The sequence below is a fragment of the Calonectris borealis genome, chromosome 10 (assembly GCF_964195595.1).
Source record: "Calonectris borealis chromosome 10, bCalBor7.hap1.2, whole genome shotgun sequence".
NCBI lineage: Eukaryota > Metazoa > Chordata > Aves > Procellariiformes > Procellariidae > Calonectris > Calonectris borealis.
This window is the reverse complement of record NC_134321.1, coordinates 23,784,394-23,809,981: the sequence shown is the minus strand read 5'-3', so window position 1 is coordinate 23,809,981 and position 25,588 is coordinate 23,784,394. Positions and strand designations below refer to the sequence as shown.

At 43.9% G+C, this 25,588-nt stretch overlaps 1 protein-coding gene across 1 annotated transcript in view; it reads left to right on the top strand.

The window, feature by feature from the left end:
- The first annotated feature begins 274 nt into the window (after positions 1–274).
- Positions 275–25,588, top strand: part of WNT7A (Wnt family member 7A) — a 39,512-nt gene continuing 14,198 nt past the window's right edge. Inside the window, exons 1-3 of the mRNA XM_075159434.1 lie at positions 275–489; positions 1,460–1,686; positions 13,485–13,756. Of these exons, the coding sequence (XP_075015535.1) occupies positions 419–489; positions 1,460–1,686; positions 13,485–13,756 (570 nt within the window). The 5' untranslated portion in view covers positions 275–418. The remainder of the gene's footprint in view (positions 490–1,459; positions 1,687–13,484; positions 13,757–25,588) is intronic.

The following is a 25,588-nucleotide window of genomic DNA, read 5'->3' as shown; positions in this document are numbered from 1 at the left end:
GAGAGAAAGGGAGGAAAAAGAAAAAAAAAAAAGGGGGGGGGGGAGCGAGGGAGACAGTTAACATTGAACCTGGGGGGAGCGCCCGGAGCCGCCGGCGCTCAGGAGGATCCCGCAGCCCATACGTTGCCAGCAATAAAGCGCTACGTGTGACAGGCATACAAATCCGGGATAGAGGGAAAAGAGAGCGAGAGGGGCAGCGGCAGGCGGACGGCCGGAGCGGAGAGCCCCGGGAGAGGGCCATGGTGAGCGCCCGCGGGGGCTCGCCAGCGCGCAGCGGCGGGCGGTGCGGGGCGGTGCGGGGGCTGCCGCTCTCGGCCGCGCTGCCCTGACCCGCACCGCACCGCCAGGAACGGCCCCGGGCCGGGAGCGCGGCAGGCATCGTTTCGCATGTTGGTCTGAGACACGGCAAGCAAGGAATATGAACAGGAAAACAAGGCGCTGGATCTTCCACATCTTCCTGAGCCTGGGGATCGTGTACATCAAGATCGGGTAAGTAACTTTTTTTTTTCCTTTCTTTTATAACAATTGCGCTCTCTCTCGCTCCCAGCCTAACCTGCCCGGACCTGTTACTATTTAACTCGGGAAGTCTCACACACACACAAAAAAAGATGACGGTGGTGATCACGATTATTTCCTAAAAGACAGGTAGAGCCCCCACGCCTCTGAGCGACCCTCGGGGGCGCAGCCTACAGCGGGGCGAGGTGGCGGCCCCGGCGTGTGCGGAGCCGCGAGGGGCCGGGGGGCGGCCCCTGCCGCGGGGGGGTCCCGGGGGAAGCCCCCGGGGCAACCGGCCCTTCTCCGCCCCGGCCTGCAGTCCCCGGCGCGGGGTGCCGCGGTCGCTCTCGCCCCCGCCCGGCTCCCGCAGCTACCTGCTGGCTCCCGCAGCTACCTGCCGCCGCCCGCAGCTCGGGGCGGGCCTCCGCGTCCCCGCACGGAAAGCCGCCCGCCGCCGCCCACACCGAGAGGGGAAGAGGGAGGGGGACGGCTCTCCGCTCCCGCAGCATCCCCGGCCCGGCCCGAGCCGCCGCGGCGGGCGCTGCCTGTCCAGGTGCGCCCGGCTGCGGGGGGAGGCCCGGGGCTAGAGAGCGTGGGTTATCCCCCTTTCCTCCCTCCCTTCTTCCCTCTCTCCCTCCCTCCCTCCCTCTAACTGTTCAACAGGAGAGGGAAAACCCTCCCAGCCCGTTGCCTGTGCGTGGCCCGGGCACGCAACGCCGCTGCATGCGCTTTAATTTACGAATGAGGAAGTTGGGTCCCGTTTTGGCAGGAGCCCACGTGCTGCTTATCTCTGCTTTGGCTGTGGAGAGAGGGAGAGGGAGAGGGAAGCGACAGGGGGAAAAGGCGGGTGCTTTCCAGGGGCACCTGCCAAAGCTGGGTCCTGCAGCGCGGGAAGGCGGCGGGGTGCTGCGTCCGCCTCTGGGTGAGCCTCCCCTCAGCCGCCCCTGGTGTCTTGTCGTTGCAGGGGTTTTTCCTCTGTGGTGGCCCTGGGAGCCAGCATCATCTGTAACAAGATCCCGGGTCTCGCCCCCCGGCAGCGGGCGATCTGCCAGAGCAGGCCCGACGCTATTATCGTCATCGGGGAAGGGTCCCAGATGGGCATCAACGAGTGCCAGTTCCAGTTTCGCAACGGGCGCTGGAACTGCTCTGCCCTGGGAGAGAGGACCGTCTTCGGGAAGGAGCTGAAAGTGGGTACGTTGCCTCTCTGCTCGCTACTGGCCGGCTCCCACCCGCACGGCACCAAAAGGGGGGCACACGGGGAGTGTCATGGGGCACGGCTGTTGGCGTTGGGGAAGACCGGCTAGGTCACACAGCTTGTGCCAGCCAGGGCAGGACCGTCGCCTTGAGCGTGTTCACAGGGACGCTGTGGCTGTCCTTACCAACGTGACGGGCATCTGTGCTTCCTCCTAGCAGGGTACCTGCCGTGGCCAATGCTGCGGTTCAGGAAAGCACTTCCACCACACTATTTCACTGTCCTGCTCTCACAAATCCTTTCTGAAAGATTTTCCAGTTGTGTGCACGGGACAGCAGCCTTATTCATGTACTTAAGGATGAGAAAAAGGTGTTTGGTTTTGGTTAAAGGCAGTTGTTAGAGACCGAATGCTGAGCGGGGTTAGAATTACACTTCTGGGGTGCAGGCATCTCACCAGTGATACTGGCTTGATGTTTCTAACTGTTGGGACTAAGGTCCAGCAATCAGTCTCTTATATTAGAAGAGATTTCCACCACATAAAATAGTTGTTCTATAGCAACTATACCTAATGCCCTCTCTCCCACCAGAAAGAACAGGTGTGTTCTGGTTTGAGGTGTCAGGGCATTTACAAAAACTGTTCCAATCAACAGGCAGAAGATCCCATTTCCAGTTTCCTTTTTTTTGGTTTTTTTTTTTGCAACAGTACAAAATACTTTGAAATTCTTAACTAAAACAGCAGTAATAATGACAAACACCTGAGGAAACAGAGCTGAGGTTAAAACTCTCTTACCTTTGTACTGCAAAACACATAGCAGTGGAGCTTACTCAATGTTTGTTGATTCCAAGCACCTAAAATACAAAGAGCAAGGAAAAGTCTTTTCCAAATACAGGTATAGCCATTTTTAGAGCCATCAGTGAGAGCTAGTCACTCACAGTACGGCATTCCACATCCAGAAGTTGGAAGATGGGATCTGTGGTTTCCAGCCTCGAGGTCTTTCTTCCTCCTCCCCATCTAAAATGTAGGTGCAAAAAAACAGATAATCAGTCAAACAACACTTAGCGTGATATAAACCACGGATGTTTCATGAGAATAGAAGAAGTGACTGAGGACAGAAGCTAGAAGAGCCCGAGCAGTCCTACAGCAGCTGTGCCTGGCTTCTAGCTTACTGGGAAACCCTCGGGACTGGACTGGCTCCAGGCACTGTTTAGTCCATATGGCCAAATGGCAGGATATGGCCCTAGGACCTCGTTCCTTGCATTCCCATGAAATGCAGAGATACAGCATTGCCACTCTGCTCTGGAACTCCCTGGAATCGCCTGGCGTTAACTAAACACGTATTTTATCACATGTGTGCACGCTGATATGTGTATTTTCCAAAACTTAGAGATATTTAAGGAAAGAACAGAAAGAGAACAAGACGACTAAATTTGAAAGCCCTGTGTGAGTTACCGATCTTTCAACACCTTTGATAACCAAACAGAGTGAGTCAAGTAGGGAATGTAAAAACCACCCTGCACGACATTGTGAAACATCTGAAAATGGACCATTTATTCAGATTAGCTCATTGTTTCTATTCCTTGAGCTGAGCTGTTCCTGTCAGTGATCCATGCAAGTGTTTGCCACTTATGTCAGTGAAGAGTCCATTTGGATGGCTGACAGGTTTGGGCTCATTTAGTCTAAGAGTAACATCTCCTTAAACAGAAAATGTGAGAAGGATTTCTTCTTCTCCAACAAATCATAAAACTGCCGAGTTATTGTGGTCTATTGTATAAACATGCACTCAGTTCCTTCCCCCCCCCCAAATTGAATTATTTAGCTAGCGGGTTATATTTAGGTCCTTTTAAAGAAAGTCAATATTAAAGGAAGTAGACTTTGATCTGTCTTTGAGGTGATAACTCTTAATATGTTCTATCTATCCATTACGAGGCTAAGATGGATAGGGCAAATCCATCGTTGGTTTCGGAACACAGTCAAGTGTTGAATGGCATCCAAAGTATAAAACTCATTTAAAGAACAACCCAAAACTTCAAATTTAACCAGATTATATATTTACATTTGAAAATAAACTTTGATAAAAATCACACAGGTTTGAAAACTGCAATGGTGAATTTTACTTGCACACAAGACATGCATGGTGTCTCAAGGATAAAAATACTCAGACCCTCAAACACCATGAAATATTATAACGTAACCACTCCTGCTCAGGTTGTCTCCTTGTTCTTCTGCTTCTTGCCTATCAGCACGTACAGAAACCTAGAATATCTGACACAGCTCATCTTTCTATGGCTATAAGGAAAAAGCATCTCCTTCCTACATTTCTCTCTCTTTCCCTAAGATCTGTGTGTTGGGGTGTGCTCTAGGTTACTATTCAAAGAAGTAAAGGCTGATATTTCGCTCTGGTTAAAAAGGGTAAAACCTATGTGCCATAAAGCCGTAAGTCAAATTCAGTGCCCACAAACAGGAGGAGATCAGGCCTGTGTGCTCTACCCTAAACAGCAAAGAGAGAGAGAGACGTGCGACTTGAAGGACCGTATACCCTATAGGATGTATTTTAAGGTTACTGTGCACAAGAACAATCCAGGTTAACGTTAGGGCAAAGGTGTTGTACCCTTGTAGCTTTTGTAATTAGCAGCAGCAGCTCTAGATTCTCAGTCCTTTGACACGGTGTGTATTACAAAATACTATTCAAACAGCAACTAATACATTAGTGCCTTTTATAGCATTCAAAGACTGATTATATTTCTCGGCCAATTGCATCCTTAAAGTTATTACCTCGGAAGTACACGGGGCACCTTTGTCTTGCCACTTGCAATCAAGTCAGTGGGCCACGCATGACCTCATTCTGCGTTCTCTATTAGCGGGCTTTGCGCTGCCTCTGGAGTGGCACTGATGTGCTTGCTCTATGATTAGGATATGACTTCAGAATGACAATAATGTGGCTCGCCTTGCCACTGCACTGCCGAACGCCTGCAACGAGCAAAGTCTAATATCAATTTGGGAGGATGTGCTTAAGTAACTCTTATGTTAATAGGATTTGCCTGTGTTAGTCCATACAAATAAGTTCCCTTGGATACCACAGATTCTTGTGAACTATTTCCCAACCCATGATTTTGATGGCACCCCAAGCTAAATCTCTTCAAAACCAGCTTTCATTACATTCACCTTTACTGGGTAATCTGTTTTATGAATGCTATGCAAATGTACCCAATTTATTTAAATTCTCTTGTTGACACTGCAGGGTGATTCAGGAGGCCTAAGTCCTCCTCGTGGCTCTACCGTTGTGTGGCTGTGGGACGCTGGCACTCTCCTCCTCTGTGTTTCTCTTTTCCTATTTTTAAAATGACAACAGGGATACTAGCCTTGGCGACGCACTTCGAAATCTGTAGAAGGAAAGCATCAAACAAAATTTTCCTGTTCCAATCTGTGGTATCTGCATTTTAACAAATTCACATATAATCCGTCTTCCAGTGCTAATTTAGTTGTAGAGTTATAGTTAGCAACCACTTAAATTCACCCATGCTTCATATGGCGTATTTGTGATCAGACTTGAGTTTCCAGCTCGTTATAGCATGCTTCCAACCAGCACACAGCATATACGCTCCGTTTCGTGTGTCGTTTTATCTAGTCTGTCCTTCAAAACAGAGATTCTTCCCTACTGACATACTGTGGATATCTTATCGAGACAGCTGGTGACAATAGTGCCAATAACATGAAAAGAAATAACAGAGCAGAAGTGACATCAGTTTACTCCAGCTGAGGACTTGGTCCAATTACGACAGGAAATGATAAAAGTCGCAATCAAGATCAACACAAGGATTTTTTTCTGGACAATTCTGTAGACACCTTATTAATAATGTAAAGTCACAAAGAGAATTTTTAAAATAACCATGGAGATGACGCAGCGCTGCAATTATGGACACTTTTAAAAACAAACATACTTGTTACACTGGTCAGCAGTTCTGTTCCCAATCAAAAACAAGGTTTTAAAGCAGGATAGGCCAAAAAACTCCTGCCCACCTCTCTTTGAGTGAAACGTGGTTCAAGCCTAAACATCTGAGCAACCAGGGATGCCGTTGATAGAATCTGAAAGTCGGATTTGGGCTCTGGTGGATCACAGCAAGAGCAGGTGCTATGGCCAGGGCCTTTCGTCAGGTGTCCGGGTCCCATTTTGCAGTGTGCGACCTTGTGAAGAGGTAACCTTGTCAACGGTAACTTCGCTGTTTGTGATAATCACAGGCCAAGGAGTAACTATCTCAGATAATTGCCTTAGGATGTGCATACCTTTGATGGTATCTAGAGGACAGCACCGTATCGGCATCATAGGGCAAAACCACAAAACTCTGTCCTTTTGTCATAACTGAGCAGCACTGCCACTATTAAATGAGACTTCCCAAGTAAAAATAATACAAACTGTTTGACTGCATCTCTACAAAGTGACACAGCAAAGTGGAAACTCGTTTCAGTGCAGATCTATGAAAAGAAAGGCACTACAGCCTTGGGGAAGCTGTCACGGACCCTGCATGGGAGAGGATGGAGGGAATCAGCCGAGGGCTGTAAAGACACGCGGTGGTCCCTGAAGAACATTACAGCAAAACTGGTTTCAACCAAGTTTTCATCCTGGTCTTACTAAAATCCACCAATTCCTTGGGTTTTTTTATACTGAAAAATGTTTCAGTAATCACGCTGATACCTTCACCCACCTGACATTACTCATGTGAATAAGGAAAGCTGAAATCAAAACAAGAATCCACATGGACAAACTGGTCTTAAAACTTTTGAGCGTAGCAGGACAAGTCAGCACGTATGTACGTTGTGCACAATGCCCTTGGCTCAGGGATCATTACAGATGTACCCAAATGTACCTGTTAAAACAGCAGAGGCTGTTAGCTTTCCTTTATACAGTACACTGTTAGCTCTACGCTGCTCACTGGACTGAATTTAGCAGTGATTTATTTTCCATATTTTAAAATAAACTTTTCTTCTTTAGCTTCAACAACGTAAAGGAAGAGGGGACATTCCCACTCTTCCCTATTGAAACAAATGACAGCTATCCTACAAGCCAAACTCTTAACTGGCTTGTTCAGTGACTATCGGGAACTCACTCTTCCGCTAGCATGCAAAAGAGAACAAGATCTCGCTCATTGTCCTATCTGGTCTGGTAGAGTTAAAAGAAAAGTAATGGAGTAAAACGTCATTTTGTCACTGTGTTAAAGACAAACACTTTCTGAAAACATCCCGGTACAGGTGTGTTCAAGAAAGGATTTCATCTTCAATCATTTTCTAGAGCTTTTTGATTTTAAATACTGGTGTAGTCTCTTGTGTCAGGTTTTAAAGTCTGATTCTTCAAATTACAAAATAAGAGACCAAGTAAACAATCACTGGTAGATCATAATGGAAATGCTGGCTGTTTTTATATTGCGTGGAAGATTACCTGCACAAGCCTGTGGGAAACTAGGTTCTAAGTGCTGCTGCACTATTCAGTGTGGTCAATATTTAGAAGAAAGGTTGATAAATACTGTTTTCTGAACCAGGGGTGTTATGAAACCCCTGAGATATACAGAAAAGATATATTGTTGTAATTAACAGGAGTCTTGCTATCTACTCAAGCAGGGTCAGGATGTGCATCTGTGCTAAGTTTCCAGTCCTTACAACCAGTTTTTAATGTCAGTATCTTGCATGAGAACAGTTATTTGCAGGCAAAAGAGAGGCCAGGCTGAAATATGGCCTGAACATCCAAACCCTAGCATGCTGCTTTATGCCAAAAAGTCAATCTTTCTCACAGGGACTGTCACAGTAAGATAAAACATTGCCCCAAGGTCACTGCAGTTGGAATTCCCATCAGAAGGTTTTCATACCTGCCTTCAGATGTGTCTTGTGAGTACATGTTTCAGAGAAACAAAAAGATTACATTTCATCAGAAAGGTAGAAGAGCTATTCCTGTCGCAGGGTCAGTACCTGGGGTTTTCTAAAGTCAGGCAGCGGTGTGGAGGGATCAGAGCCGTCTGAAGAGGGGAAACTGTTGCTTGAACTCCAAAATACGGGCTGTGATTTTTGTAATGTGCGTGGCTTGAGTAATAACTTTATAAGTTTAAAGAGGGTATTTTCAAAAATAGTCACTGTACCTGGAGTGTTTCCTCTCCAAGAATTTCATGTGTTGATGAAACAAACTTTAGCTTGTGAAAGTGGGCAGTGACTAAATCCCCCAAAGTCTCAGATGCCTCTTAGAGCAACTCTACTTATTTTATTTATTGGTACTAATCTTTGCAAAGAACATGCTGCCGATTTATAGGGAACTGTCATTTTCATTTCAGGTCAGTACAATATTTTAAGGCACCAAACCCCTCAAAACTTTGAACCATTACAGAAGGGGGGAAGAAAAATAGGAGGGGGATACTTCAATGATTTTTTTAAGCTACCATTTTTATTAATCACACATGCTAGGTTAAAGAAAGATAAAAATAAAAAACCCTGCAAGACCATACATAGTCTACCAAGAAAGGAGGAGGCACACCCCAAAGTAGGCAGAGGATGAGTTCTGTTCTTCGTTTTCCTAGCTATGAGTTATGACCTCTATAGAGAGATGTGAATTAATGTTAGCTATGGCACATAATTGGCAAGGTACGTTGTATTTTCCATCTTTATATTTTCACAGTCATATTTCAGCTCGTGTCACTGCAGATAACTCCCTCTCTGACCCTTTGGCTTTAAATAGCAGAAAATACAACCCATGTTTTCCAGTGAGATAAATAGAAATTTGTCTTTTTTATTTCACAGCTTAGTCAATTTATGAGGGGGACTGATAGGGCGGGCCAAGCTATTTAGGAACATACTTCGATCCTGAGAGGTGAACTGCTGAGCACCTACCTGCGAGTAAATCCACTCTGCATCTTGGGGGCTTAGGTCCTGTTTCCCATGCAACACCAAGTTATTGTGCTTCTTTTTAAAACTAAGTTCTCATTTCTAGTCAGTATGAATGAAGCTTTTTTACAAACTGTTCAAATTTTAAGATTAAACTTAAAAAAAAAAAGTTAGCTAAATTAAAACCAGAATGCAGACCACTCTTCGCAGCTGCTACGCAGGCAGACCACTTGCTGATCTGCCAAAGCCCAGTCCCACAAACATTTATACACACGAGCAAAGATATGCATGTGAGTGTTAGCAGGATTAGTGCTCCAAGGTATGCATGAGTTGTATATAAGTATACTCAGCGTTAGGAGAGCCACCCGTGCTGGTAATATTTATGTTTTCACTTACTTGTGGTAATCTTAGTGCTTCCCCTTATGACATCTGACACACAACAGTGGTGGTGGTTGACTGTGCAGAGCTCAGAGACAGTTAAAGACAGCTTGGGATTGTCACGTGCTGCCCGGTGAAGGGTCTAAAAAGAGGACTCCAGTGCTTTGGAGGACGATTTGCATCGGAAGAGTGGAGCTGCAGAACTATTGGAAGCCATGGATGCTAAGCTATCTGCCACCAAAGCAAATGGAGCTGCAACACACCGCATACCTTATTTAAGTCCAGAAAAAAACAGGAAGAGCAGGGGGACATTTATGTCTGACACATGAAGAAAAGCCTCTGTGTTCATACAGCACTTGAAGAATTGTGTAGGCTGAGGACAGCCCCAGGTCTGGATGGGGGGAGCAGAGCCATACGTGGATGCCCACACCCCACTTCCAGGTCGAGCGCTGAGGGTCAGGCACAGGGGGTGCCTCCCCGCTCCCCACCAGCCCCAGCACATCCACACGGAGCTTGAACATCGCTTACGGGAACACAGCGGTTATACCTGGAAATGCTGCCGTGGTCAGAAATCCCTATTAGATCACCGGCCTTGTAAATGACCAGAGCAACCTCTGAAAGACCACTAGATCCTTTTCTGAACTTTCTAATGCTTGGAGTTCAGCTCCGGTGCGTGTTTAGCCTCTGCTTATTCTAGACAACAAGAATGTGTCATTCGGGAGCTGAAAGGACGGCTTACAATTCTTGTGCGCATATAGCCAACTCTCCACCTTTCTCCACAGCTCCCGTAGGTCTCAGGCAGCCGTCATGCTTTCTTTTGCCAGTTTACTCACCACAAGTGGTTTTGTGTGCACCCTTGCATGTCACTGGTTGGAAAAGCCTCCACAAAAACCCCTTAAGTTGACCCAGCATCTGGGATCACAATTTGCACCAATCCTCCACAAAGATCAACTGATCTGTTCATTATATGCATTTTTAAATTAAATTTTTACTTTTTTTCCAAATCTTTGAAAAAAAATAATAGATTTTAACCCAACTGCAGTTTAAGGATGGATTCAGTGGGAACTGACTGCAAGAAAAGTTAATTCCTGGGTCTCCACCCAACGCATCTAGCGAATGGTTCAGAAGATTCTTCAAGAGACAGTCTGAGTAGCTCATGCCAATGAGTACCTTTTATTTAAACTTTCTTCGAAAGGTCTTTTCTGATCTCACTGCTGAAAACATACCAGTTCACTCTTCCAGACACTGTCTGATCTTCCTAGCCATCTAGACAAAGTAATGACTTTCTCTAGGGTTTTCCACACCCTTTCAGTTATACAGAAGAGCAAAGCCCTTGAAGTTGCCATCAGCCTACTGACTAACTATCTATTTTTGCTAGGAAAGAAGGGTTTTGCTTATTCTGGTCCTTAGCCAAAGTGGGCTCTGTGTCTCACATGGTGTGATGCATTGCTGCCAGTTCTGTTCTTTCCTTACCCTATATTTGGTACCATATCTCCTGCTTTGCTAACTTTCTTTGTCCTCCTGATCCAGAAGTGCTGTTCCCACCTATGAAGTATTTTGTGATGCTACAGTCACTGTCACCTTAAAGTAAATATGAGAGAGTCTCAGTATTGCGTTGATATCAAAGCCTGACCTTTTTCTAACGCTAAGATCCTGAATTTTTTTACTACTAAATTTTCAGAGGGAAAGTAAGGCATAGGTCTAAGTTGGCTGTCAGATGAATGTAAAAAGTGTAGGCTGAAAAGTAAACAAGAGAGAAGATAAAGGCAGATCGTATCAGGTCATTTCCCAAATTGTTCGTCTTTGGGAATCCAGAAGTGATGAGGCTGTGCCTTTCAACCTACCCATATTTGAGATTAGACTGAACGTGGAGCGGTACCTCCCTGGTCAGCCTGCTCGAGAGCATCAGGGGCAGCCCAGAGGAAACCGCTGCCTGCAAGAGCAGCTGTCTGAGCGTACCTTGTTAAAGCTGTGTTTCCCTCTGAGATCCTCCAGGCATTTCAACTGGCTGCTGAAATCAGAAGTAAGCAGTAGCATTTCTTATTTAAAAGTGGCAGGAAAGCACATGTTCTCATGTTATCCCGTTTGGTTACAAAAACCCTATTACACTGTTGTGGTCTCCAAAGCACTGTCACAGAAGAGGCTCAAAATGAACTCAGCCTACCCCTACCCTGTCTGCTGACATTTCTGTGAGCCAGACAAGGGTAATGAAGCTTAAAAAAGTGAATCATTTATGGAAAACAGGGATAGTTTGATGCAGACGTGACAAGCCTGTGCCACTTTATCAATACTGCACAAGTGCCAAGGTACTTCCTACCTGGATCAATTCCTCCAGACACTTGCTTTGTTTACCTTGTAATCTGCTAACTTTTAGTTTTAAAAAGCTGCTAAACTTTTGCCCCCAAAAAGACAAACTTATAAAGCAGCTTAATGTGTGTAATATATTTTATGATCAAGCTTGATATTGGATTCTGATTCTGCTTGTGCTAGTTTTTATACTCTCTGCGTTGCATTTTTCTCCCCTCTAAGAAGCAAAAGAGCTTTACAGTGTTGAGTGTGTCAGACTAAAATGATCTCCCAGTGTTTTTTATTCTAGATCTTGAAAACAACTTACGCTAGATCAGAAATCACCCAACCAAAGGAAAAACAGAACTAGATGCAAATTTCAACTCAAAATATTTTTCTGATGCTGTCCCATTTGCTGCTTCATGAAACAGAAATCTGGTGTAATGCATTGCTCCCCTCTGAGTGGAGAAACTGGGTCTAATTGTACCTTCCCCTGTTTATCAGTGCATTTTTTGTAGTGTTGTTCTTAAAATAGTGAGGATATTGTTGAGTATAAACTGGAGGAGGAACTGGAAAGGTGCCCTGGCTGGTCCTGGTGGATTCACATGGGAATGGGACCCCACTTCCACCTGCCCCCTCTGGTCTCCCCACGTGGAGCACAACTCCAAATACACCTAAATCCTATGATTTCTATCCCATGTTCAGATTTTCATAGAAAGCCACTAGTTCTAGAAAGCCTCATCTGCAAACTCCACAGTCGTAACAATTCAACATTTTATGATTTTTGTTTTTTTTAAATAAGGGAAAACAAGAAATCCTTTGAGGGAGTCTGATACTTGACTACAAGTTCCTCAATAAACACAGTGCATAGAGGTATCAGTGGGAATATGGCCTATGCTAATAAAAGGGCACAAAGTTGCCTATTAACAGATCTTGATTATGTCATCTTGGTTTCCCTTTTACTTCCTTGCCATAAGGAAGTGAATATTTTTCGTTAAAAGAACCATTTAGTGACAAGTACAGAAATCTAGATCATATATGTGAAAGGGATGTAGCCGAGAACGAAGTGCTTGTAAGATTTCTTTCCCAAGTGATTATTTTTTTGTGAAATCCAATAAACAGCAGAAATGTGCTTGTTTCATGTATAATAAACTATTGCCAGCAGTTGAGGTCTGCCAGAACTTAACTGGCGGGTGTTTGGAGAAGGGAAGCTGATCTTCCCATCTGCCCCCTCCTAATTAAGAGCCTGATTCTGAGCCTATTGATGCAAGGGTACATTTTGTCATTGGAGAAATAAGAGTAGGAGTAAGTTCTTAGTTTGGGAGATCCAAGAATTTTTAAAGGGCTGTTTGATATACGTGAGCAACCTCTGCAAACCTCCTTACGTTTGGAAGGAGAAGCAGAACTGGTTCCAAAAGTCTCGCAGATCCCATAGGATCCACACATGGGAAATCCATACACCAGAATGCAAGAAAGCTTCAAAAAGATAAATTAAATCATAGATTTAAAGTGAGCCCCACCCCAAGCAAACAGAAGCCTGTCATTGTAGCCATATTGCACAAAATAATATTGGCTTAACCTCTTCCTTACAGCCCTCTGGTGAGGCTGTTACTTTGCCTTGCTTTTATCATGGTACCTACAACAGGTCAGGATTTTTTTTCCATCCTGTGAGAAATTTTGAAATTAAACCCCAAACTTATTTCATTGAGTCTGCACAAATGCCAGTGTTGAAAACTTTGTGACACCTACAATGTGAAAAAAATGTTCCAATTCAGTTAAGATATTTGCAGAACAAGATTTCTAGCAGAGGTTGTTTTCCTGTAAAAATACCTTTTAGTGTAGAATTACATTTCTAAATAAAATCCCATTTCTGAGCTGGTTTTTTAAAAAGTTGAGTATGGTTGTTTTAGCAGTTTCACCCCCAATTCCGCCTATTTTCTTTTTCTTTCTTTCTTTTTGAGCTAGAGCATTTGCCACCCCACCCTTCTGCTATAAAAAGTTTAGTTTGACTACTTCTAATACTATCTGGAAAAATATATATGAAGTTGCCTAAATAATACTTTATCTCCTACTACCTCATGGAGAGCTATCATTTCAAAGAGTGAACATCCACAAAAATCAATACTTAGAAGAGTAGAGAGTTGCTTATGCCTGCAGATTCACAGCACTTCTAATAATAGCCTTCTGATGTTTGCACCGCAGGAACTTGCCTATCGTTTTCTAACTCATGGCACCATGTTGTATCATGTATTTACGGCACTGTTTTAATTCCAGGTAGCAGAGAGGCAGCATTCACATATGCCATCATTGCTGCTGGAGTAGCGCACGCCATCACGGCTGCCTGTACGCAGGGCAACCTGAGTGACTGTGGTTGTGACAAAGAAAAACAAGGACAGTACCATAAAGAGGAAGGATGGAAATGGGGAGGCTGCTCTGCTGACATCAGATACGGAATAGGATTCGCCAAAGTGTTTGTGGACGCCCGGGAGATTAAGCAGAATGCAAGGACGCTCATGAACCTGCACAACAACGAGGCCGGGCGGAAGGTAAGAACTTCTGCTCTCCCCCGACGCGGCCACCTCCGGCCTCGGTTGGAGGTGGGGTTAGATCATGTACAGTGCACGAGGACTGCAGTCCGCTTTGACGCTAACCTCATTTTACAGTAGACAAGGAGGCACCTTTGCAAGTTATACAAGCTTGTTGGACCATCTGTCTGTCAAATATTTGTCTAAATGTTACTCTTTGCCGTGGTAAAAAGAGAAAAGCAAACAAACATTTTATCTGGAAAGTCAAATGGTACTTATGATAAAAAGCTTGCCTGCTACTGTGTGGGTGAATGGGATTCTCGTCAGGTTCAGACATGATCTTCTCACTCGTTTGAAAAGGGATCATTTTCAACCCAACTGTTTAAACCTTGCTCTTTGTTGAGGACTACCTCTACAAGGAGAAAAATACTTGAGCAAAAAGAACACAGACTGGCTCACTGTTACACCATTACATGGACTTGGTTTATCATTTTGCACATTCCCGCCCCCTCCCCATTCTTTGGGACCGGGTAGCTGAAAGCAGCTACCGCAGAACCGGCGCTCGGGAAGTCAGGAATTCAGCAGCTTCCGACACGCACGTTTCCTGGGGATCCGGGGCACCGACTGCCCCGGATTTGCTGCCTTGGCCATTTGCTGCACTCGGCCGGTTTTCTGGTCGTCAGTGGCAGCCGTTGCAGGTGCAAGACCCAAGCTGATCTCTGCTCCTCAGATCCTTGGTCAGGCGCTCCCCAGCGTGCCTCCGAGCAGCCTCCGTGGCGGAGGGGCTCTGCTTTACACCAGCTAGGAATACCCAGGGGATGTCCGCACGCTCCTCACACGGCTGTGCGCCGGTACAGCCCCGTGCTGCTTTCCATACGGGAGTTACCGTTTTGCTGAGCACATCTTACAGAATGCATGTAAATCCTCTTGCTTGCTTAGCTCTCGATTTTACCTTCTTCACTGTTGCGGTCCTGTGCATTAGTACTGATTTTAGCATTATGTTAGTGAGACTTGGAAGCAAATGGGAGAAGGAAGTTAGGAACAGCAGTTAATTTGTGGATACTATTTTTGTTGTGGTAATTACCTGTAGGCTCTGAGATATCTTCACTTATGCTGGAGCCAAGGAGATGGCATTGAAGAAAGGCCATTTCCACCCCAAACAAAAGCCTAACTTTTCTTTTATTTAATGCTACTGTAGTAGTTTTTCAGGTCAGATTATGGTTTTTACTCTGCCTAGTATCCCAAATGCCCGTGTCTGGTTCTCTAGTGCAAACATGGTACTTCAAAACACTAGCAAAATTAACACTGAATTCTGAGAATAACTCAAGGACTAACCATTAATATTTGCTAATTAAATGATCTGAGATTCAGTATCTTTAGTACTTGGCTTCTGGCAGCACGAAGGCACATACTGAAGAGCCTGGTAAAACACCAAGGCCCACATTTTTGCTATCCAAGCACAAATCCACTGAATAAAACATAGCAGAGGAGTTTCGCCTTTGTGGGAAAGCTACTTCCCTGAAAGGTCAGCTTTTATTCGATAGGTGCTGGCAGTAAAAGATTCCCAAGAAACAACACACCAGCCTATAGAGGACTGCAAACATAGATGGAACTGGCTACTCTCTTAGAAAATTGTTTCAGTTACAAAGCTCAAAGATATAAACAAAAAAAGAAGTTGCATTTCTTGGGTCTGTTATCACCCAGGTATGGACCTAGGGTAGAGGAGGAGGGATACTAGTCCTGGAGCTGCCTGTGGGAAGGCAGAGCATTCAGCAGCCTCCCCTCGACCACATGGGCTCCTTGTGTTTCTCACCTATATGTGCACAATTTGCTGTCCTAAAAGATTATGCCTGGAAGATTCAGCTCTACGCATTGTTATCTGGGAGAACAGTGGTGTGCCCTATCTCTGGCCATCTGCCATTTCTCCAGCAGGCTCAGGAACTGTTCTGATCTAGAGATATTTCTACGCTTCTTCCTGCATCCCTTACAAAATTACTGATCTTTGTTCGAACAAATCTCTGTTTGAAATCTTCAGGGGAAAGAAAGAGTAACACGACTGAGAAGAGGCATGTTACTCCACCATCCTGTAGAGAATGAATAAATGATGTTTTTGCTAGAGAGATTCCTTTCAGGCTTTGCTGTTATGTGAAAAATCACAGTATTTAAAGACAATTGGCAGAGGGAGGCCATTACGGGTATTTGGCAAGCTAGGTCTCTCACAACCTAACCCTTTCACAACAAAAACTGTCTTGTTTTGAGCTGGTACTCTCCCTTTTGGAGCAACATGGATCTTATCAGGCTCCACACAATCTATTCTCGGTGGCTTTCCTCTGGGCTACAAATTCTTGTCTAGTTTTACTCACCCATGGCTAGGTTTTTGATGATATTTATGCACCTAGGAGACAGACTGGCACCTACTGGGCTTCCAAAAATAAACAAAGATGTTCAATTCTTATTGATTTGTTATCTTCACCTGTAGGCATCGCTACGCTGTTCAAAAGTCAGTCCCCTCTACTCCTCTGGTCTTGCAATGCGAAAGTGCCCCACTGCCCCGGCGCTCACAAATGACCTGTGAAAAGGTCCTTCTTTAGGACGACACCAGCGGCAGGTGATTCAGGATGCACTCTAGTAAATCAAACATATATTAGTATACAGTTGTCTTCTTGAGAATCACTAGTAAATTAATCTGTTCCATCTTAGCGAGCAAGAGATGACAGACTTTACACTGCTGGGCTCACCAGGGAAACTGAGCATAAGTAGGACTGCATGGTATAAACCAACAGAGGACCACCAGGGAAAGCCTGATCCAGACTTTTTGGAGATCTCATTTCAAGACTTTCCGCCTTCTCATAGTCTTGTTTTACTTAGGCAGATCTCTCTGCTGCCTGCAGTGCCAACAACAGTAGGTTCTCTCTGAACCTACTGAATGCATGACTCTGTCAGAGCAATAGCATGAGAATCTGTCAGCTCTTTCTAGAAGCAAATAAAAATGGACTGTGTCAAATGTGGAGGATTTTAGAGGTCATAGGTGGAAAACATCCATGCTGCTATTGCCTTTCCTCAACAGCCTTGCTAGTGCAATGCTTGAAAAATACTCCTGTGCTCAACCATGATGCAGCACATCCCACCTGAGATCAGCGTGTGTGAAATGTCTCCACTTCCAGCTGCTCCCACACTGCAAACCGCTGCCGGCGATGCCAACGGTTCCTGCAGAATGAGCCTCCGCTGCCGGGGCGGAGCGAGGAACAGTTTTCCTTACTGTTAAAGGACAGGGCTCTAACTCTCCGCTTCTCTCTCTGTCTTGGCGGCCAAGCACCAGGACTCAGTTCTGTAGCACATGGGCACAGCTTCAAAGTTCCCAGGCTACTTGGCGGGGAAGGGGCAGAGTTCAAAACAGGGGTCGCATACACCCTACAAAACTGGCCCCAAGCAGCCCGAGAAGCCTCACATCATTTGTCAAACCTATTGGAGAGCAGCTATTTCTGACCTCCAGAAACAGAGTTTAGGGTGTCTTTCCTCTTTGAATTAGTATTTCCTGAAATGCTGATTCACTGCAGGAAGAAGCAAGCAGTACAGGGAGAACAGGAGGAGAATTCAGAACAGCTGGGTCAGAAAAGAGAGATAAAGCTTGAATTAATTTAAAGGCATAATCCTGATTTGCCCTGCAAACTTCCATGTGAGGGGTTATAATTGCAAGACTGAATTGTCTGTTAGCAAATTTGTCTTCTCAAGTACAAAGTTAATTTAATTACTGTAAGTAACACAATAATGTATGTCTGAGAGATACTTATGCTCCAGGAAATAAAAATGTTATTCTCCAAGTTATCCTGCTAAAAAATAGCAAAGTAGGTACTGAAAGGTTCTACATATTTTGGCTGTAAACTTCATTTTGACAGCACGGCAAGGTACATGACCAGATTGCTCTCTCCTCTCTTTTTCTCTGTGACATTGAAATTCCACGAATGGCATCTTGCATCAGCGTTACATCATATTAAGTATAATGCAATATTATGAGTCATTGTTATAAATCATGGGCACAGGCTGCATTAGAAGGCTTTTGCAATTCAAGAGCACATCAAGGTGGATTTTTATTCAGCGTTTCTCTTTGGAGGCATACCTAGGTGCACTAACTTTGCAATGCATCTTCATCCTCTGAATCAGTAGCGTTTGAGTTTTCCCTTTCAGCTCTAAGGCTCAAAGAAGTAGTGCAGTACGTGCCTAACAGATTTGCTGCAAATATCAAGCAAAGCTATGAGAAACCAGAAGGTGTTTCTGAAGTGGATCATGCAATGATCATAATAGACTGAAGTGTTAAGTATTTTATCCTTTAGGGAAAACTGTAATAACATTGAAGTGAAACACCAGCATTTGGAAAGCATGGAGTTCAGGAGTTCTCCCAAGCTGTACTGTAAAGCCTATACGTATGACACTCACCCCCTTTACTTGCTAGCATCTCTGACCTCACGAGGAGATTGCTGCCATATAACTTTCCTGAACTTCTTCCAGTTCTTGCATAGTGTGCAATCACCACACCATTGCAAGTATTTAACTATCCTCTAGAGGAGACAGCTATTTCTACTTCATTCAAGATACCTTTTACTTTAACTAGCCTATTAGCCTGACTACAAGAAGCAGCAAGAACACAAAGCTCTTGCAGACGAACCACTTGAAAGCACGTTGTTAGAAAAGAGACAAGACTAATAAAAGAGGCTGCCAAACAATTTAACATACATAATTTTTCTGAATATAGGCATGAAATTCTGGAGATTTAATAGTTCTGCCTGAACTAAGTCTCAAAGCACGTGAAAACATGGCACTATTCCTGCTTGCACCCGCGCCTCTGTTCAGCTGCCTACGGTGGGGTGGGCTTGCAGCCCCTCTGGGGTGCCCTGCCCGCGGAAGACCACAACCTTCCAGGGGGACCCCAGCAGACCAGTGGCTCCCGGTAGGAGCTCAGTTTCCAGGAGATGATCAGGGATGCATACTGCCTGGCAAGCGCAGTGCTAGCAGGGTACAGTTGGTGTGCCAGGAGGACACGGGCCCCGTAGTGGAGCCAAAAGATTCCTTCCCACGTATATGTACCAGCTGTAAATTGGCCCTAAGCAATCTCTGCACACAGCGCAACTGGCTAATAGTAACCAAAACCGTATACTTCTGTATTCAGCTGCCTCTCAGCTCCATCAGAAAGAATGTCTCTAATGGCACACGCACACCAGAATAAAGCTTGCCTGTGTCTGGAGCTGCTGAAAATTACCATAGACTCCAGAGAGTCTAGGAGACCAGCTTCGAGCAGAACAGAACTGGGTGAGGCTGCCCCGATACTCCTGGCACCAGCAATCAAGTGATATTATAGTATCAGCAGCACAGCCACATGTTTCTTGGAGTTCAGAACTTAACAGTGCCCTTGCAATTGCACTTAACATTTTCCAACGGTTTTTCACTCTTTTTTTTTTTTGGCATGGGCACAGAAATGTTCCTGATTTTTGTATTCAGAAGCTTCTAGTTCTTAATGTTAGGGATGCTCCTTAAATACAAAGCTGATGAATGATTTTCCTCTTTACTAGTAGATACTAACTACTTGTGAAACGATCACAGCTGTGGCGCATCGCTGATTTAGAGTGGCTTGAAGTTGGAAAGCATTTTTCAGGAGTAACTTTCCACTTCTAGTTACAAGTTCCTGTGAGGGACCCTGAAGAGAGAGGCATACCCAGGACTAGTTGTGATGCCCGCTGGCTCAAGAGCTTGCTCGCTTACATCCAGCTCCCCTTACTGCTCCCTCACTTGGACCTCCATCGTCAACAGATGTGTTGAGTGCGTAAGAGCAACAAGCACAACGCTTAGCCCTGCGCTGCACCGGCAGCACGCAACCGGCTGAGCCCTTTCCGAGGTTTCTTGCCTCACTGATAAGGGACCAGGAAAAGGCCTCCTACGCGTCTATTCCCGTAGGAAGCTGGGGAGCTCAGTCTGTTGGCAAGTGGGTGCCCCTTGTTGGTAGTGGCAGTGGCAATTCTGACAGACTTCGGCGGTAGCTGTTTAGACCCCTGACAGACGAGCTTGGTAGACACGTTAACACGGAGCCTGGCAGTGGACAATGGGGCAGAGCAGTGGTACAACTGTAATGGAGATAACCATGCCTAAAACACCGCACAAACAATCTTCAGCCAAAACAACACACAGCACTTCCACTCACAAAGCAATAGTAGTCTTAACAAATCAAAAATGCGGCGCCACTGTTAAAATGCCACGTAACAGGTAGAAAATCTGGTGTGAGGTATACCAAATATGCCTGTGTCGAATGTCCTGGTAGCTGGCTTGCTTAATTAAGCTGTACAATATTTTGCCTAGATTAAACTGGGCAGACAGAGAAGGGTTAGGAGAAGGTTTATACACGTGGCTTGAGCCTCACTGTGACCAGGTGGAACATATGAAAAACGCTTCTGACAAATCTCATTGACATGGCTGTAAGGTGCAGGCAAAGAGAAGGAGTGTCCACCCACAGACCTAGGTCCAGTTTTAGCACGTTATCCGAGGTAAACCCAGTCCTGTCCCAGCCTACCCTTCCTGTGCTTCACAGCCCTCCCGCTCAGAGCACCTCCCTTCGCTCCGAGCACTCCAGCCTCACGGCCTGGCACCACAGCTGTAGTTCAGTGCAATTAGAAAAGGAGCGTTAGATGCAACAAAGTCTTTCCTGGCAACTTCGTCACCACAGGTTTGTGGGGGGGGCAGCAGGATTTCCAGAAAGGCCGACCACTGAATTTGGAGGAAGTCCAGTTCACTGAATGTGAGGTTGGTGGGACCACCGGACACAGCTGAGTGCTTCCAAAAACCCCATCCCTACTGAGTGTTTGCAGGGCACAACAAGACTCTGCTGCGCAATTTCCTCGGTGTGTAAAAAAATATACACCTGTGCACTCTTACTGTATTTTCTTTGTATTTGAAAGGATCAAAGGTCTATTTTACGGCTTTCCTACTTTTTTTTAGATAATAGTCTTAAAACAAGTCCAAACTTGACAGACAAGCTCTGCATCTTCTCAACAGCCCAGAGTAAAGATAAAGGGAACATTAATGTTGGTCTAAATTATGAGAGGGAATTGGACTGCACAAGAACTGTAATCCACAAGAATGAATTTTCATTCCACTTGTCCTCCACTTTCAGCTAATCAGAAATGGTGATACATGGTCCTACTTGTATTTTGGCTTTCAACTCCCTCCTATATCTTATGTGGTTGAAAACTGAATTCCTGATTTACGCTGAAGATTAGGGAATGATAAATGCTATCACTTACCTGCAGTCGCAATTTTAGAGGATTCTGGCCTTATGAGCAAAACATGCATTTCATGTATATGATTACTAGAGCTGACAGTCTGTCATGCTGCTGACAAAGATAGCTGAGACTGAGGGCCAGGGTCTGTTAATAAATAACAAAGATCTCAAATTCCAAATTTAATATCATGCACCTTTTATAACTGAAATAATCAGATGCTTGCTATAATGATTAATTTGCTCAGCAAAGCCACTGGCTGGGTCACATGTTTTTGGACATTTTCTAATCTAATTCAGTCTTCCTCTTTGGACAGTTAGCAACATTTCCCACAGGGCATACACTTGTCATTCAGTACTCAGGGGGAAACATCATCTGGATGAAAATAGTTGCTGTATAGACTATTCGGTTCTCCCACTGTTTTCAGCACGTTTGGATGGGACCCTTGGTAGAGTCTCTCATGTTGCAGAGCAAAACCCCTCATTTCTAAACAAACATTACTGATTTGAAACAAATGCAGCTGTCAAAAGCATAAGCACTTCAAAACAAATACGTGCTATGTTTGGGTATCGTAAAATTTACACTGATCATGTAATAAAAGTCGTAAGAAAGAAAACACAGCACCTATTAACCTTAACTCTGACCTATGAACATGGCTGTTTTGCCTTGTATTATTTCTATTAACCTGTGCTTTTTGATGTTTTATTGAGAAATCAAATCAGAATCCAAAATTTTTTGAGCTTCATGCCTAAGTTGTTGCAAAATTTTCAGAAATAGCTGATGAAGCACAGTTCTGCTTCTCTTGTATTCCCTAGATGACATTCATCCAACTTAAAATTTAGGTTTCCAAACCTAAGACTGGTTTACTTGCATAAAACTAGACATTTCCGTCTCTATATTTTAGGAATTTTAGCAAAAAACAACAGGAGACAGGTATTGGTCAAGTTAGCAGGAAACTAATGGTTAGGCCAGGCTATTCATTGAGAACATTTTTTAATACACAAACAGGCAGCGTTTATACTACACATAAAGTTTACACTGAATTATGCTGGAAATCTCGCACTGTGCAGACTCATTCATTACATCTCTGACCAAGTACACCCATTCATCACGTAGCTCTAGGTTTGCGTGGTTGAATCTTGCTACCATGCTGTGTCAACAGGGACAGAAACGGGAATCTTCTACAGTTACAACCCAAACCTCTAGAGTCTGAACTGAAAGTATCTCCAGGAACACTTCCAAGAGCCTTGCGACGATGAGTCAGTAGCATGAACTCAGTTACTTGGGCTAAGCAGAGATGCTTGGAACAATACATAACAGGGGTTTTGGTAAACATGAAAGTTAAACCAAGGTTTGGTTCAAATGCTTTATTAGACACTTGGTGGCAGAAAACTCTGAAGTCATGAAGCCCTGAACACTCACCAAAAGCAATAATTGCTAGCATTTGCTGTACAAATAGAAGAGACTTTTGCTTTAATGGAAAGAATTTCCAGGTATTTTGAAGTAAACAATTAAAAAATCGATTAAATGAAGAACAACCTTTTAGTCCAAGGACACAAACAAGGCCTGTTTTGGTTCTGGAAGAATGTAGAATGGATCTATTAAAGGATAAGGGTTTCAGGTAATTGCAGAGAGGATGCTTGGCTTTGCATGCCCAATTAGTGCCAAAAGGCACTAGTATTAATTTGCATTAGAACTGGTTATTGAAATGACCCTGAGCCTTCTGGTACTTAAAAGTGAGCTGCACCTAATGGACTACATGTCCTACTGTCCCCTGGGACAAACAGAAGGAAAGTGTCGGTATTCACAGACTCTAAATCAGATCTAAGCCAACATCTATTGCTAGTGCTCTAGCAATGGGTTCTCTTGGTAGTGTCAGCTGGTGGCCCACGCTAAGGAAACTAGCCTTGCCTTAAGCATACTAGATCTTATACGAACTATAAGACCACACACAACTATGAGTACAACCAGGTATTCTCTTATAGGGCTAATCCCACATGAGATTTTAATTGAGTCATAGCACATACTGTTATCTTTGGGTACCTAAATCCTGCAGTCATAAAACAATTAATTATTGAGATGGCACAATAGGTAGCGTGTAAATATAGAAGTTCAATAAGGAGTCAAGAATACGTGTCCAAAAGGCTTGGATTAAGACCTTGGTTAAAAAAGAAAAGCTCCAGGAAACGTAAACAGTGGAGATGCTCTCCTGCAAAAGCACATCTTACAGGCGATGGCAAACTCTTTGTTTGTGAATTGCCCAGGATCTAAGAACACTAGTGTTCACACTGCCACCTGGAGTATTTATAGGATCTATATCCTCCCTGTGGTCTTTTATTTCACAGAAGTTTCTTCAAAATGTCTACCCTTTGTTATATCTGGTTGAAATTACTAAAAAGGTGCAGCCATTACCAATGGGACATGAGAAGATAGGAAGGCAGAAGGGAGACAGGCACCAAGTGAGCACTTAGGCTTTGTTTTCTCAGGAAATCAACCTGAGGAGTCTGCCTTGCTGTAGTTGGAGCAAATTCAGGCTAAAAGGTGTAATCAAAGTCTTAAAATATTTTCCAGAACGTTATAGATTTAAATAACTATGCTAAGGAATACCTTAGCATTAAGATTCTTTTGTAATTTGTAATTCTATTTTACAGAATTATACTTTATATTAAGGTTCCTCTTAAAGAGAGATTTATAAAATTAATATCTGTTTAATACACTAAACATATGCTGTAGACATGTATGGTTTCTTTTATTGATGGGTTTATGTACTGGTGAAACTGGTGCTTAGAAGCTATTGTTACAGGCATCCTATGACCTTCTGAACTAAAGACCTAGAGCAATTTGTTAGCCCTTTGTTAAAAACATCAATCTTGATATGAAGACTCATTTATATATGGCTTATAAAGAGTTACTATTAATGGTATTGTTGGATGGTGCTACTTAACTCATCTGTAAGTAGTGAACAGGTAGATCTATTAACAAAGAGCAACAGCCATGTCTGGTCTGGCGGGTGAGCTGACCGAGAGGAATTACATGCATCAATACGGTGCACCTTAAAGGCGAATTTCTGTTAGTACGTGATTGCTCACCTGTAAGACAAAAGCTTCAACTATTGCTTAAAATACCTGTTAGAATGAAAAGGAGAAAATCTAATAAGCCAGGTAAGCAAGACAGAAAGCCAAAGAGGTTTGCTTAGACTGCACTAGGCATTATGCATAAAATTAGGAGATTCCACTTTCTTCTGTATAGGAGGAAATTTTCATTGACAACAGGCCAGAAGATCCTTGTTAAAATTCTTGGCCTGGATACGGGCATGCTGATCTTGGCAGCTGCTAGGCTACAGAGATAGGCTCTGCTGGTAGGATCTTATCTCTGATAAGTGGAAGCTATTTGAAAACATGGAAGTGTGGATCTATTGTTCCAACTGCAACTGGAGGGGGAAAACTCTTATATATAAAACTTAATTTGAAAGTCATCTTTGTGGAATAATTATTCTCACAAGGATATTACAATTAACACCAAAATCATGTCACTTTATGATAAAGTGAATATTTGGAATTGTAAACACAAAGTGTGTGGAAATATGTTCACAAAACACAATGTGTTATTGTGATCAGGTTTCTGCCTTATGATAACTAAAATAATTGCATGCTGATTAGCTGGAGGAGTAATGGGAAATTTCTCTTAAAACGACAGGAACAGCTATCACTTTCCCGCGCAGCTGTTGCTTGATGTGCCAGCATGGTGATATCCCACCCAGGGTACAACCATCCTTGGCAATGGGCTTGAAGCCTCTGCTACAGCCTGGGTCGTGTTATCTCTGCCAAATAGCGTGACTGAAGGGAATGGAGGTGAGTTTGAGATAGCTCAGGTGCTCTTTCCTGCTGAATAAGCAGTAGGTAGGCAAAGCCGGCAATGGGTACACCTCCAGTGTCATTTACCAAGTTGTGAAAAGTATGTTAGGTATTAGGATTGAAGCTTAAAGATGTCTCTCTGTGAATCAAACATGAAGATACCTGGTGCTTCTTTCTAGACCAAAGGAGTTAATGAAGAAGTTAAGCGAAGAAATACTGCGTTTTATAAAGGTGGTACTGGAAAATTAATGTAGAAGGAGTTTGAAATCACTGAAAAGCTTGATAGAAAGGAAAAACCTCCTTTGTTTACTAAAACTGCTGGCTTGGAGAGCTAAAATTTGTGTAAGTTTTTCAGCACAAGAAATATGCCTTGCATAGTATTATTTGCCGAGTACCTAAGGGTTAACTCCCATAGTTTGGTATGCAACTAAATGAACCTATAATTAACTGTGTGTGGCTATTGGTTAAAAATGTTTGGAAGCAATATGAAGTGATATTATTTTGCAACTAGTACTCCTGCCAGTACCTGGCTTTATTAGTTTAGCACAAGAGGTGTTTTCTGATGAGTTGTCTGGAACAAGTAAGACCGTTCTTTTGGTTTCTATCACTCTTTGGAAACTTTTCTCTCGACAGCTTAAGCATTTGTCAAAATGCTCTACCTGGTTGCTCCCAATTCTTTACTGTGCAATGCCAGCACCACTTCATTTGAGTGCTTCACTACCAGTGGGGAGAGTTAC